The 15,824-nt window shown below is 48.0% G+C and overlaps 1 protein-coding gene across 1 annotated transcript in view; it reads right to left on the bottom strand.

Moving 5' to 3' along the window:
* Positions 1-11,475: 11,475 nt before the first annotated feature.
* Positions 11,476-15,824, bottom strand: part of F13B (coagulation factor XIII B chain) — a 30,782-nt gene continuing 26,433 nt past the window's right edge. Inside the window, exons 8-11 of the mRNA XM_065409835.1 lie at positions 14,214-14,396; positions 12,664-12,870; positions 12,081-12,263; positions 11,476-11,690 (exon numbers count right to left, since the gene is read on the bottom strand). Of these exons, the coding sequence (XP_065265907.1) occupies positions 11,476-11,690; positions 12,081-12,263; positions 12,664-12,870; positions 14,214-14,396 (788 nt within the window). The remainder of the gene's footprint in view (positions 11,691-12,080; positions 12,264-12,663; positions 12,871-14,213; positions 14,397-15,824) is intronic.

The following is a 15,824-nucleotide window of genomic DNA, read 5'->3' as shown; positions in this document are numbered from 1 at the left end:
GGCATATGATGGCATATATAACATTGGTGGACATGCAGGTGAATGAGCCGGTGATGTTGTAGCTGACCCTGGAAGAATTCCACCATGATTTCAACAGCTTCCACCCCACCATCAACCTCAGCCTGGACCAATCTACACGGGAGGTCCACTTCCTAGACACCACCGTACAAATAAGCGATGGCCACGTTAACACCACCCTATACCGAAAACCCACCGACCGCTACGCCTACCTTCATGCCTCTAGCTTCCACCCCAGACACACCACACGATCCATCGTCTACAGCCAAGCACTGAGGTACAATCGCATCTGCTCCAACCCCTCTGACAGAGACCAACACCTACAAGATCTTCACCAAGCATTCTCAAAACTACGATACCCACACAAGGAAATAAAGAAACAAATCAGCAGAGCCAGATGTGTACCCTGCTACAAGACAGGCCCCAAAAAGAAACCAACAGAACTCCACTGGCCATCACCTACAGTCCTCAGCTTAAACCTCTCCAACGCATCATCAGTGATCTACAACCCATCCTGGACAATGATCCCTCACTTTCACAGACCTTGGGAGGCAGGCCAGTCCTCGCCCACAGACAACCCGCCAACCTTAAGCATATTCTCACCAGCAACCACGCACCGCACCATAACAACTCTAACTCAGGAACCAACCCATGCAACAAACCTCGATGCCAACTCTGCCCACATATCTACACCAGCAACACCATCACAGGACCTAACCAGATCAGCTACAACATCACCGGCTCATTCACCTGCATGTCCACCAATGTTATATATGCCATCATATGCCAGCAATGCCCCTCTGCTATGTACATTGGCCAAACTGGACAGTCACTACGCAGGAGGATAAATGGACACAAGTCAGATATCAGGAATGGCAATATACAAAAAGCTGTAGGAGAACACTTCAACCTCCCTGGCCACACAATAGCAGATGTAAAGGTAGCCATCTTACAGCAAAAAAACTTCAGGACCAGACTCCAAAGAGAAACTGCTGAGCTCCAGTTCATTTGCAAATTTGACACCATCAGATCAGGATTAAACAAAGACTGTGAATGGCTATCCAACTACAGAAGCAGTTTCTCCTCCCTTGGTGTTCACACCTCAACTGCTAGCAGAGCACCTCACCCTCCCTGATTGAACTAACCTCGTTGTCTCCATACTGATTTATACCTGCCTCTGGAGATTTCCATTACTTGCATCTGAAGAAGTGAGGTTCTTACCCACGAAAACTAATTCATGTTAACTAATGCTATAGCGACACTTTTGGGTGTGCAGCTTTTTAGGAGTAATGCCTCCAGAAATAATCACAGCCAAGATGGTGGCAGACATAAGCAATCCTCAAATAGATCAAACAAAAGAATATAAAATTCCAGAGGCCCTTTAAAATGAACTGCAAAGAAAACAGTTTGTGCTCTTTCTTGCTTCTTTATGATGGCTAATGGCAGCCTAAAACCTAGAATTCCCCCCCCCTTTCTTGGATATTGCACTAGAAATTGAGACCTAGTTTAGAATGGAAGACTAAGATGACTGGAGAATGAGCGTAATTGTGACATCACAAGAACCAAGAGTGAAAATTAAGCAAATAAAACAGGATGTGATTTTTAGTCGGATTGTAATTCTTTGTGTTTTGTTTTTGTTAATTGTTTAATTTCAGTTACCAAGATCTCATGCCCCTACAATTAAGTATGTTAGAGTGTACAATAAACATGCTCTGAGACCTCGCAGTGGTCCTCCAGCAAAACCAGGGAAGTCCATATGCCTGATATTTCTAAAGTAGAAAAAAAAGCAATTAAAAAACTTTGTAAACAAGAAGAGTCCTTTCAGGCCTTCTTGTTAATTTATAAAGAAACAAAAGGGGACAGAAGCTAATTTAAAAAAAAAATTGCAGGTCACCTTTAAAGAACATGCTTTCTGTTCTCTCATACATTCACTGGTATCTTCTAAACCCTGCTTAGCTTCCAACAGTGATCTCCCATATTCCTCAGGATGGCCACTCTGAAATGGACCTCCACCTCAATTTTATCAAACATTACCCACTTCTGTTGCTTGAGGCAGATTCTCACTTCACCAGAATTATATAAAACCCACTCATATTGCCACTGGCTCATCCACTACAGGCTGCATATGCTACGTACACCAGAAGAAAGAAAGCAAACAAACCTTACATGAGAGAATGCATCAAGCAGATGTCCAAATGGTCAGAGTATCCTAGCTGGCAATGAATTCACACTTCCCTACGCCTTCCCAGTCAAGAAGCACAAATAAACCAAAATTGTTTTATCATACCTATATTGTGGTACCTACCCCCAAGCTCGGCCCCCGAGCACTCTCCCGTCGACTCCTGTACTCCAGCACCGCGAGAGGTGGAGGCAGAGTTGACGGGGGAGCAGCAGCAGTTGACTCACCGCGGTGAAGACACCACGGTAAGTCAATCTAAGTACGTCAACTTCAGCTACAAGTTGCGTAACTTAGATCGATCCCCCGCCCCAGTGTAGACCAAGGCTAAGAGTAGAGCTTTAACAGAGTGAACAATAACCAGAGGACAGATCTTGTAGACATTAGTAAAGCTGTGTTGTCACTCTCATGACATTTTATGTTCTTAAAGCCTAGCTCAAATGATAGACGACAATCTCAACCTTCAGATCCAGAGCTGAATGTCCCTGGAGTTTGGATCTAAGGTTTTAGGCTTGGGTCAATCTCTACCGAAAACAAATGGTTACAGGATGTACAGCAAATTAGTGTAACATAATGGATTTGGGGAAAAAATTCTAAATTCTTTGGATTTTCCCCAAATCTTGAGTGTTAGGTTCAAACCCCAGCTACATGATCTCCATGCACAGTTCAGGGGACAGTCCAATGCTCAAATGTTATGAGAAATCTTGCATAGAAAGTATATGGTCTTCGCTTGATATTAAGGACAGTTTTACTGAACTGAAAATTATTTGAATTACCAAAAGAAGATCAACAGACCAAATAAAGCTTTTTGCATGACTTTTTTATTTAAGGTTCATAAACCAAGAAAATATCCAGTGTAAATACATGTTTAAGTTTTAAGTGGGCTACAAGGTCAAACACTTTGTCTTTAAAAATAGTTTAGTAACGTTTTATCGGGTTTCTAAATAAAATGTGGCTTCTTTCACAGCCCTTGAAGCATCAGTGCTGTTGACATCTTACCTATAAAAGCAAACATAGTTGCTGTTATTCTTTACAATATGAAGTTCACAGATCTTTGAGCACAGTTCTGTAGAAGGTGGAGAGAATAGTATCAACAGTGGCAAAGCAAAGATCCATCAAAATGACATCTGACATGAATGTCAGTTCTTCTATATCTAACTTTAAATAAAATGATGCTACATAACACTTGGTTTTATTTATTCTTTATCTAGTATTCTATTAGGAATGGTTTTCCCACAAATCCTATGTGATTGTTTTATTTCCATTCTAACTGAGGCAGTTATATATAATACTCCATAGTGCATGAAAAATGCAGCAGGGAGAGAAGCAGTAATTTGAGATCCATCACTGAAATAATCCTAATATGGAATACCTATAACCAGCAGTATAGCTCAACTCAGATGCCACATACAGTTTTCATGAAAGTTCTGCTTGACCTGACCACTTGTCTAGTGTTACAACAACGTGTTGCAACACAAGGAGTTTACTGTATGGGTCCTAGACTGGGAGTCTCACTGCCCAACCTGGTATTGCTGCCAAAGCAATGCATTCAGTCCTAAAAATTGAAGGTTTGTGGGGCTAGAAGGCACTTCACTTTGCTCCCTGATATTCCCACTCCAGTGGAAGTGGACAGCAGCACCTGTAGCTGTCCTCTGCTGGACAGAAGGTCTCCACAGCACAGGGTCTTTGAGGAAGTGAGCATTCTTGATACTCAAAGAAGGAGACCAACTGACTTGCCCAAGGTCATAGAATCATAGAATATCAGGGTTGGAAGGGACCTCAGGAGGTCACTGAGTCAGTGGCTCACTAGGGATCAGAATCATCAAGATATCCAAAAATAGGCTAGCAAAAACACACAATCATTTGAAGGCATCCATTACTAAGATCAGGCATTCTCAACATTTTTCCATGCAGGGCATCTTGTCATGGTCCTAGTCCCACAAGCCTTTGATTCATGGTAAGAAATTTAAGCTGGTTTTGGCAGCAAGAGTGGGTGTTGGGTTGTTTTATGGGATGGGGGTTGTTGGATGTGGTAGCACGAACTACTGAATTGGCATTGGAGCTGCCTCTTCCTCTCTACACTGCTACCGAAAAGCATCATTAATTTGCTGCTGTGCTACTTGCAATTGGGGACAAGGCAACTGACTCCTAACTATGTTTGAGCAGAGTTTTCCTGGAACACATCATGGCACAGGGACGTAGGAGGGAAGGGAAGAGAAAAGACAATTACCTTTTCCATAACTGCTGTTCTTCGAGATGTGTTGCTCATGTCCATTCCACAGTAGGTGTGCGTGCTCGCCATGCGCACGGGTGCAGGAAGCTTTTTCCCCTAGCAGTACCCATAGGGGAGTGCCTCTAGTGACCCCTGGAGTGGCACCTCTATGGCGCGGTTTAAGGGGAGCTGCGTGCTCCCCCCACCCTCAGTTCCTTCTTGCCAGACAACTCCGACAGAGCAGAAGGAGGGCAGGATGTGGAATGGACATGAGCAACACATCTCGAAGAACACCAGTTATGGAAAAGGTAACTGTCTTTTCTTCTTAGAGTGATTGCTCATGGGCATTCCACAATAGGTGATTCCAAGCTATATCTGTTGGAGATGGGTAGGAGTTCACAGACTCTCGGGATGGAGTACAGCCCTGCCTAACCCTGCATCCTCCCTGGTTTGGGAGACGATCGCATAATGCTAGGTGAATGTGTGAACCTAAGACCACGTGGCAGCCCTGCAAATGTCCTGAATGGGAACATGGGCTAAAAAGGCAGCCGACAAGGCTTGTGCCCTGGTCGAGTGTGCCCTCACAATCGGTGGTGGGGGAACTCCCACCAGGTCGTAACAGGTACGAATACACAAGGTGATCCAATTGGAGAGCCGCTGAGTGGAGATCGGCCGACCTCTCATGCGTTCGGCCGAGGCAATGAACAGCTGTGAGGACTTCCTGAACAGCTTAGTCCGCTCCATGTAAAAGGCCAGAGCCATGTGGAGGTGGCACTCCTTGCTGGAGGCATGGGGCCTGGGACAGAGCACCAGCAGGAAGATGTCCTGACCCATGTGTTAGGTGGAGACCACCTTGGGGAGGAACGAAGGATGTGGTCGGAGCTGGACCTTATCCTTATGGAACACCGTGTACGGGGGCTCGGAGGTCAGGGCCCTGAGCTCCGAGACCCATCTAGCTGACGTGATCACCACCAGGAAGGCTACCTTCCATGAGAGGTGTGACCAGGAGCACGTAGCTAGCGTCTCAAATGGGGGACCTGTCAACTGGGCCAGCACCAAGTTCAGGTTCCACTGCAGGACTGGGGGCCTAATATACGGGAAAAGACGATCCAATCCCTTAAGTAATCAACCAGTCATAGAATGGGAGAATACTGTGTGCCCCTGCACCGATGGGTGGAAGGCCGATATGGCCACCAAGTGCACCTTGACAGAAAAGGGCGCTAGGCCTTGGGCTCCAAGGTGAAGTAGGTAGTCTAAAATGAGTTGGATCAGAGCAGCCACAGACGAAACGCCCCAATCGGCTGCCCACCGGGAAAACTGAGACCACTTCGCCAGGTAGGCCCGGCGTGTGGAGAGCCGTCTGCTTTCCAGGAGGATGTGCTGAACCCCTTCCAAGCACGTCCTTTCCTCCCAGCCTAACCATTGTGCAGGCACGCCGTGAGGTGGGGTGCCGCTAGGTTGGGGTGGAGGAGGTGGCCCTGGTCCCGGGAGAGCAGGTCCAGGCAGGACGGCAACAGCCATGGTGGGGTGACTGCTAGGCTCGTGAGAGTCCCATACCAATGTTGCCTGGGCCATGCCGGGGCGATCAGGAGAACCCAGGCCCTGTCCGTTTTTATCTTCTCCAAGACCTTGCCGATCAGCAGGATCGGGGGGAAGGCATAGAGAAGCAAGCCTGACCAGGATAGGAGGAAGGCATCAGAGATAGCACCCATGCCCAACCGACCCCCCACCCACCCCCGGAGCAGAAACAGGGACACCGGTGGTTCTGCTGAGTAGCGAACAGGTCCACTTGGGGAGTTCCCCACTCTCGGAAAATCCTGTGCACCACCTCTGGATGTAGCGACCACTCGTGGTGAGAGAAGACGTCTCGGTTCAGGCGATCTGCCCACGAGTTCCAGGCACCTGGTAAGTGGTGGGCTTGTAGGCAAATGTCGTGGGCTATACAAAAGTCCCACAGCCTGAGGGCTTCCTGGCAGAGGAGCGGGCCCCGCCTTGCCTGTTGAAGTAAAACATCGAGGCCATGTTGTCCGTGAGAACCCTGACCACTCTGCCCTACAGGTGTGAGCGGAAGGCCATGCATGCCAGCTGGACCACCCTGAGCTCCTTGACGTTTACATGCAGGGCAAAGTCCTGCGTGGACCACAGACCTTGCGTCTGAACGTTCCCCACATGGGCTTCCCACAGCAGGTCTGATGCGTTGGACACCAGCTCCACCGATGGGGGCCTGCCCCTGAATGGGACCCTGTGGAGCATGTTCCACGGGGAGGATCACTGGGATGTGATCACCAGTTCGGGCACAGTGAGGACCTTGTCCATCCCGTCTCTGGACTGGGAGAACACTGAGGCCAACCAGAGCTGGAGGGGCCTCATCCTGAGCCTGGCATGGTGAACCACAAATGTGCACGCCGATATGTGACCCAGGAGCTGGAGGAACGCTCTGGCTATAGTCACGGGGAACCTTGTGACTATGTCGATGAGCCCTTTCAGGGTCTCAAATCTGTCCGGTGGGAGGGAGGCCCTAGCCAAAGTCATGTCCAGGACTGCCCTGATAAACTCTATGTGCTGCACCGGGACTAACGTGGACTTGGTGTCGTTTACCAACAGGCCCAGGGTGGTGCACGTGGACAGGAGGAGTGCCACGTGATCCCGCACCTGCGACCTGGAGCTGCCCTTGATCAGCCAGTCGTTAAGATAGGGGAAGATCTGAACCCCACGACTTCTGAGGTAGGCCGCCACCACAGACATGCACTTTGTGAATACCATGGGAGCAATGGCAGGCCAAACGGGAGGACCGTAAATTGGTAGTGTTCCTGCTCCACCGTGAAACGGAGGAAATGCCTGTGCCCCTCAAATATATGAATGTGGAAGTATGCGTTCTGCAGATCAAGGGCAGCATACCAGTCCCCGGGATCCAGGGAGGGGATGATGGAAGCCAGAGAGACCATGTGAAACTTGAGCTTTACCATGTACTGGTTCAGGCCTCGCAGGTCCAGGATGGGCCTGAGCCCCCCCTTTGGCCTTCAGGATAAGGAAATAGCAGGAGTAGTACCCCTTGCGTCTGAACTCAGCTGGCACCACTTCCACTGCTCCTAGGCCAAGGAGCCGCCCCACCTCCTGCTCGAGCAGGGCCTCATGAGAGGGGTCCCCCAGGAGTGATGGGGATGGAGGATGGCTGGGCGGGGTAGAGGTAAACTGGAGGGTGTAGCCCCAGGAGACGGTGTTGAGGACCCAACGGTCCAAGATCAGCCGCAACCACTCCAGGAGAAAAGCACACAATCGGTTAGAGAAGGGAAGCTTTATTGCGGGTGGATCCCTGGTATGAACTGGTAAGTCGCCCCCAGGCGTCCCGTCAAAACTGACATTTCCCCGCCTGTTTGCCGTTGGAAGGCCCAGGCTGGGGGGCAGACCAGGACTGCCTCTGTGGGCGTTTCTTATATTCCCATGACTTTTTACAAGGGGGCTCATATTTAGAATGGGTGGCCTGGGTGGGAGCCTACTGAGGCTTAAACTTGGTCCTGGCCAGACCCAGGACATAGAGGCCCAGTGTCTTAAGCATAGTGCGGGAATCTTTCAGGCCGTGCAATTTCACGTCCGTCTGTTCCTCAAACAGGGCCTTGCCGTCGAATGGAAGGTCCTGTAAGGAGTTCTGTGCCTCGCTGGACAGCCCCGACAGCAGGAGCCATGACACCCTCCTCATGGACACCGCGTAGGCCACAGACCTTGCAGCCATATCCGTGGCATCTGACACTGCCTGCAGGGTCACCCTGGCAGCTGCTGTACCCTCCTCCACCAGAGCCTTGAACTCCTTCTTGTCACACTCCTGGAGGGAGTCCTCGAATTTGGGCAGAGAGCCACAAATTGAACTCAGACCACCCCAGGAGGGCCTGATGATTTGCCACCCTTAACTGGAAACTCGAGGATGAATAAACCTTTCTCCCAGATGAGTCCAGACCCTTTGAGTCTTTATTTTTCAGAGTAGGGGCTGGTTGGCCCTGCCTCTCCTTGTGGTTGACAGACTCGACCACCAGGGAGTTGGCGGCAGGGTGGATGTATTCATGCCCCTTGGCGGGCACAAAGTACTTGCATTCTGCCCTCTTAGAGATGGGGGGCAAGGAAGCCGGGGTTTGACACAAGGCATTTGAAATTTTTGCCACCCCTTCATGGAGTGGGAGTGCCACCCTGCCCGGTGCAGAGGCCGAGAGGACATTGAAGAGGGAGTCCGAGGGCTCCTCCACCTCCTCGGCTTGAAGATTGAGGCTCGATGCCACCCTTTTCAACAGTTCCTGGTGGGCCTTAGCGTCCTCATCAGGGGAGGATGAGGATGAGGGTGCGGTACTCTGCGTACCCTCCAGGACCGGAGGTCCCACCACTTGGTCGCCCTCCGGGCACGGAACCAGAGATGAACGCCACACCAACTCCTTTCTGGGAGGCTGAGAGAGGGAGGCCGAGGGTCTCGCTGAGGCTCCAGCCACTGAGCGAGCCACCACTGGGGGCTGCACCAGGGGCCACAGGGCCCATTGGTACCATGGTGCCAGCCAAGGAGCCCTGTGCCACTGTACCTGCTGTGGCACTGGTGGAGCAGGCTGTTCAGCCTGACTAGCCTGTCCCATCGACTGATGACTACAAAGGGAGACCGGGCTGGCATACGACCTGCTGCTGTTCCGTGACTGGAAGGAACGGTGCCGATCACGAAACCATAATCCCGGTGTGGAGGAGCGGGAGTACCGCCGGTAGCAGCTGCTCCACAATTGGCTCCAATTGGCGGATCCGTAACGGCGAGGTGCCGGTGATCGATGCCTGGGACTTCGGGAGTGGTGCCGCGGCAGGATACTGGAGCGAGACAAAGAACGGGAATGGTGTCGATGCCCGTAGCGCGACAGGCTACGGTAGCCTCTCGGAGACGAGGACCTCCAGTGCCGTCTGTCCCGGTCTCAACGGGGCACACTCCCCTTGCGAGGTCTGCGGTCCCTCGAGGCGGAGCGGTGCCTGGAACCCCTGCCACTTGGAACCCAGCCAGACAACCTGGTGGGGGTTGACAGGGAACAGCGCAGACTGCATACGGGGCGGTCGCTGAGCGGCAAACGGCATCGGGAACATTCCCTAGACCGCGAACGGTACCGAACAGGCGGTGACTGCAGAGATCCAAGCAGTGGCTTGCCTCTGGACCGAGGAGCCAACGGTGGCGGTGCCCCTGGTACCGGCAGAGACACAACGTCCCAGGCCACCTGCAGGGCTTCTGGCGTGGAGGGCACCCGGACATCCAGGGAGGTCAGCGCCGAGTGGGGCGGGCTGCTCCACTCAACCTGAGTCGTAGGCCTGGAGGCCAACGGAGATCAAGAACTGCCCAACGTGGGTCTAGTCTCTCCCCCGGTCTTGCTCCGGTGTCTCAGCAGAGAAGACCTCTTCTTAGCCTTTTTGGCATGCCCCGCGGATGGGGAGCGGTGCCGACTGGTGGAAGGCAGGGCCGGCTCTAGGCACCAGCAAAACAAGCTGGTGCTTGGGGCGGCACATTTTTAGGGGCGGCATGGCCGGCGCCAGAATGCCGCCCCTAAAAATGTGCCCCGGCCGCCCTAGCTCACCTCCGCCGCTGCTGCTGCTGCCGCTCGCGCGCCAAACAGCTGATTTGCGCGCCGATACTCGCCCTCCCTCCCAGGCTTGAGAGCCTGGGAGGGAGGGGGAGAAGTGGCACCCACGCCGCGGCCACTCAGAGTCTCCCCCTCCCTCCCAGGCTCTCAAACCTGGGAGGGAGGGGGAGATCCCGAGCGGCCGCAGCACCGGCGCCGCTTCTCCCCTTCCCTCCCTCCTAGGCTTGAGAGCCTGGGGGGAGGAGGCAGGGCTGGGGATTTGGGGAAGGGGCGGAGTTGAGGCGGGGCCAGGGGTGGGGTAATTAAAAAACGGGGGTGGGGGGGCGGCCAAAATTGTTTTTGCTTTGGGCGGCAAAAATCCTAGAGCCGGCCCTAGTGGAAGGTACTGAAGGGTCACCGCGTACCGACACCGCGGTATTCGATGCCAACTCGGAGCGGCGCACCGGAGTCGGGGTCAACGTCGATTCCATCAGAATGGCTCGAAGCCAAATGTCCCTTTCCTTCTTGGTCCAAGGCTTGAAGGATTTGCAAATCTTGCAGCAATCGCTGAGATGGGTTTCCCCCAGACAGCATAAACAGTTCGTGTGCGGATCACTCACTGGCATTGGCCGCCTGCAAGTATCGCACAACTTAAAGCCCCGGGCATGGGGCATGCCCCAACCTGGGTGCACTAAACTAAACTAACGCTAATCTAAACTACTTTAACTACAGGTACTACTAACTATGAATGAACAAGAGTTCAAGAGGAAAGCTGCAGACAAGCTGGAGCAGAGCAGTTCCGATGCACCTTCACTGGCGGCAAGAAGGAACTGAGGGTAGGGGGAGCATGCAGCGCCCCTTATACCGCGCCATAGAGGCACCACTCCAGGGGTCGCTAGTGGTGCTCCCATAGGGGTACTGCTAGGGGAAAAACTTCCAGCACTGGTGCACGTGGCGAGCACGCACACCAATTGTGGAATGCACATGAGCAATCATTCAAAAAAGAACTTCTCCTTTGTTTGCTCCCTGTGGGTTCCAATGGCGACTGTGATTTTATAATTTCACCACAACTTTCAAGCCAGACTTTCAAGCCACCCATCTAGTATATGTACTCCTGCCATATAATACTTTTGATTCAGCCATCAGAAAATTACAGTTAACATCTTTCTGGTTCAGGCCTTTGGTTCTAACCACTAGACCAAACAGTTTCAACTCACTTCACACAGGAAGACATTTAATTATTTTCAGAGATTCTATAACAACTACTTCTATTGCTCCCTCTCCAACCCCCCAAAAAGGACCAACCACAAAACTACATGACTCATAGAAGCCATATGTGAAATGCACATAAATATATTAGCCACATGCAAATATATCAGAGCTATAGTTTGGTTGAGAATCAATGTTAGTGCTGGTTAATCATCTTGGAAATGGTAGCCCATAAATGGAAATTAAAATGTTATACATATGCACGTACAAATTTCAAATTAAATACTGCCTTAGCCTTACCTTCCTCTCTCAACACATCTCGGATATGTCAGCTGTCCTCTGCTACACTGTATTCTAAAATCAAACACTGAGGTTGATGGTGCTCCATAATGATTCTCTTTACATAGAAATTCAATGTATTCCCCATGGAAAAAATAAGATTTGTCATCAAAACTCCATCTCAGTATTAAGTTATTTTTGTCCATTACGTCCTTCGATAAAGTGCATGGTTCTTAACACAAAAAAGATACATAGTTAATCTCCTTTATAACTTAATATACAGGTTAATATTAATATATGAGACTGCATTATTTGGCTATAGCTAGTATATTAAAAATATAGATACAAACACCTTCCTCCCTTCTAAACATCAGATGATAGTACTTCTGGATGTTGCATACATATTCCAATTCTTATAGGCTTAGGAAAACAGGATAAAAAAACTGCAGATTTGCCCAGATGTACCAAAGTCCAGAGGCTTCAGATCTACCAAAATTGCTCAGATTGAGAACTTAATTTGAATAATGGAAATTAATATTAAAAACCTGAAACAAAAGTTGAATCAACTTTTATTGAGCTTGTCATTTTTTTTTTTTTTTTAACAAAAGTACATCTTACATACCTATGCAATCTGGTGGGGTAGTCCATTGTCCGTTGGAACAATAGACTCTATTGGACCCTTGCAAAAAATGATGATCAAAACAAGTATATTCAACTGAAGAATCACTCTCATATTCTGTCAGCCGTGGGTCAATAACATCTCCATTCTTAATAATAGGGGGGGAGCCACATTTTTCTTTGGGATCTACATAAAATAAATAGTGTCAAAAACTTTAACAAAGACGTACAGTGTGTCTAAGAGCAAAATCTGGCACCCATTTAAGTTAGTCTACAAGAACTTCTTACTTTGTATGCACTTAAATTCTGGAGCTGGGATTCCCAGCAAATCCTTGGGCTACAAGTGTTTAGAAAGTCTCATCTCCCTTCTGCAGGCACCCTCTCCCCCTCCCCACAAGGAAAATGTTTTATTCTGCTGTGTTCGTATAATTTTAAAATACATCTTTGCTATGGAAAGGACAATTTGACCTCAAACTTCTATTGCTATTAATAGCAGAGTCTATGCCTTTACTGTTCAAGCAAAGCTATCTCAGTGTGTCTGAACTTGGTGAGTTATAATAGGATTGCAAAAACAGCTATTGTTTTACCTTTCATAATGCATGTTGGATATATGATTTTTCCACGGGTACACTGTACTGTTAGCTGAGACTGCCTGCTGGAGGATGACAAATAGTATCCCTGTTTACATACAAAATCTATCGTTTCACCATGCAGGAAAAATAACTCTCCTTCCAGTCTCCATTTCATCTCTATGTTGTTATTGCTCACATCATCCACGTTAAGAGTGCATGGTTCTAGAAGACAAACATCTATGTTTATACAAATATTTCGTAACAATTCCCAAATTTAAAAGTTCTTAGCCAAAAAAGGCTTATAACTCAATGATCCTGCAAACTGATTTGAACTTTATATGAAATGCTACAACTTCTTTAGAGCTTTACTCACCATAAATCACAATTACAATAGGTAAAATTAAAGGTAAGTTGGGGAATGTAAACTGCCCCATCACAGGGGACAAACTCCTTTTGACACAAACTTTACGGGAAACCAGGCTAATTCCTGTAATTCCTGGAAATCAAGCTAATCAGTACCAATGATGCACGTGGTACCTCAGGCTGTGTTTACTGATGGTAAATAACTCATTTCTGCTGTTGACAGAGATAAGAACATTAATCCTACTTAGTTACCATAACTGGGAAAATCTTTTTAAGAGGAAAAGAGTCATCTACTGGAACTGACAGCAGTACTACAGATGCTAGATTTTGTCAGCCATTCCAGGACAAGGGTAGCCAACACATGGCAAATTTAACTTTTTTACTTAGATGTCTGACTGAGGAATTGATTTGAGAGGGTAGTATTTTTTAATTGTTTGGAGTGTTTGCTTTTTCTTGGTTTTCTTTTGAGTTAAATTGTTGTTACAGTTTTATTTTGGTTGTTTTTAAATTGATAGATATGCACATTTTATTACATTAAATAAGTAAATATAATTGTATTGGTCTTCTATTTGCATAGGTGCTGGAACTAGGGATGCGGGGGGTGTTGCAGTACCCCCTGACTTGAAGTGGTTTCCATTTATACAGGGTTTACAGTTTGGTTCAATGGTTCTCAGCACCCCCACTATTCAAATTGTTCCAGCACCCTGTCTGTTTGTGCTTTACTATAAGAGTTTTCTAATAATGACATTTTAAAGAAAAGCTGGTTACTACTAGGGATCTGCTCTACCATTATTACCCTCTCTGTATGTATACTAATTTTTTCCTGCAAATTTAGTTCTCATGAAAGGTGTTGAGAAACAGCACAGGAGAATAAAGTCTCTGATTTATCCAGAGAAAAGCTACAGCCTGGGAAATGACCATGCAAACTGCCCCACCACTATGCCTCAAAACTGACCACAAGGCAAAAATTCAAGAGGCGAGAGAAGGATTCATTCTTTCAGCCATCAAGTACTTGTCTCAGCAAGTCTACAAAGAAAGATATCATAGTGGTAGCAGTTTGTGTGATGCAGGCATTATCCACCTGGAATTTAACTGAGACCACAGCATTTCCCATAGAGCTATATGGGTTGTTTTTTTTCCCATGGTCTTATCAATCATGAATAATATAATAATACAACATCTAGTTTTTCACCAAGACTTACCTAAACAAGTTGGCTGAGCTGTCCACTTTCCTTGTACACAATGAACAGTTTCAGGACCCTCCAATATGTGGTACCGATGGCATCTGTATTTTACTGAGGAACCTGTTGTGTAGTTTGTCAATAATGGTCCAAAACTAGCACCATTTTTAATTGCAGGTGGAGAGGGGCAGGTTTCCCGTGTTTCTAAGAGAAGAACCGTAGCTATAATCTGTATCTGTACACAACAATTCTCTCAAATGATAGTACCAGAATCAATGTAACTAGATTTCTGAGAAGGAAATTAAAACTACAGAATAAATGTAAATTGGGGTAACAAACAAAATTGCAACTTCTTCCAACAATTTAGCTGCTATTTCTTTCTTTCTTTCTTTTTAAAGGGTTACAAAAAGGAACAGAAGCACCAACACATGTAAATGCCTTACTGAGTCACCATGCAGTCTCATTGCCATACTTATCCTACCTGTACCATTCCCCCATCCAAATCCTCTTTGTTTTTGACTCTCACTTCTTGGGTCATGCTGAATTTAGATTGTATGTTTGTCTGGGACGGGAGTGTCTTTACTTGTTTTCTGAGGTGCTTAACACATTTCTGGCTGCTTGAAAAAATAAAGAGATGAAAAGATATGAACTCTATCATGAAACAATTAAAGTTCATGATTCTAAGAAACGGTAGGAGGGAAACAGCAGAATAAAGACAAAAAGGCTTTAGCAAACAGAGAATTGGTAGATAAGATGCTGTGGGAAGCAAGTCTAAGTGAAAACAGATCAGGAGAGTTGGCAGTTTTTTAAAAGAAACATTATTAAGGGCACAAGAGCATAGGAAAGGTAGGAAGTATGGTAAGAGACCACCCTGACTTAACCAAGATATTGTCAAGACCTAAAATTCAAGAGTGATATAAGAAGTGGAAACTAGGTCAAACTATGAAAAAACAGTTACTCACTTTCTTGTAACTGTTGCTCATATCCATTCCAGTTAGGTGTGTGTGCACAGCGTGCACAGTTGTCAAAGTTTTTCCCCTAACAGCACCCGTCAGGTCGGCTGTGGAGCCCCCTGGAGTGGCGCCTTGATGGCTGTAACAGGGTGCTGACCTGAGAGGCACTGAACCAGCCCCTGTTAGCTCAGAACCTGCTAGCGCAGCTCCCATCAAGGGGAACTGATTGGAGCTGGCAGGGTGTGGCTCATTAAAGGAGACTAAGAGTAATCACCTGTGAGCCTGGTGGGAAGAAGGCCTATAAAGCTGGCAGGAAGGAAGTGAGAGGGGTGGAACAGGAGGAGTAAGGAGTGAGGAACTGCTACTCCCAGCTAGCAACAGGAACTAACTGTCCCCCAGGTGACTACCTAACTCCTATTGAATTGTACAGAGTTGTATATAGATGGTGGTGGGAACGAACACAGGGAAATAAAAGGACACTGGGTTTTGCAAAGTAAGAGGTCTCCGGCTGATTTGTACCACGAGCAAGGAAGCGCTCGTCTACAATGGCGCTCAATATATGACCCTGCCAACCGGGCGCTGCCTCAGTTCCTTCTTGCCGGTTACTGCGACAGAGGGGAAGGCGGGCGGGTCTGGAAAGGATATGAGCAACACATCTCGAAGAACAACAGTTACGAGA

Source organism: Emys orbicularis, chromosome 8 (genome assembly GCF_028017835.1).
Source record: "Emys orbicularis isolate rEmyOrb1 chromosome 8, rEmyOrb1.hap1, whole genome shotgun sequence".
Taxonomy (NCBI): Eukaryota; Metazoa; Chordata; order Testudines; family Emydidae; genus Emys; species Emys orbicularis.
This window is presented reverse-complemented; position numbering and strand designations above follow the sequence as displayed.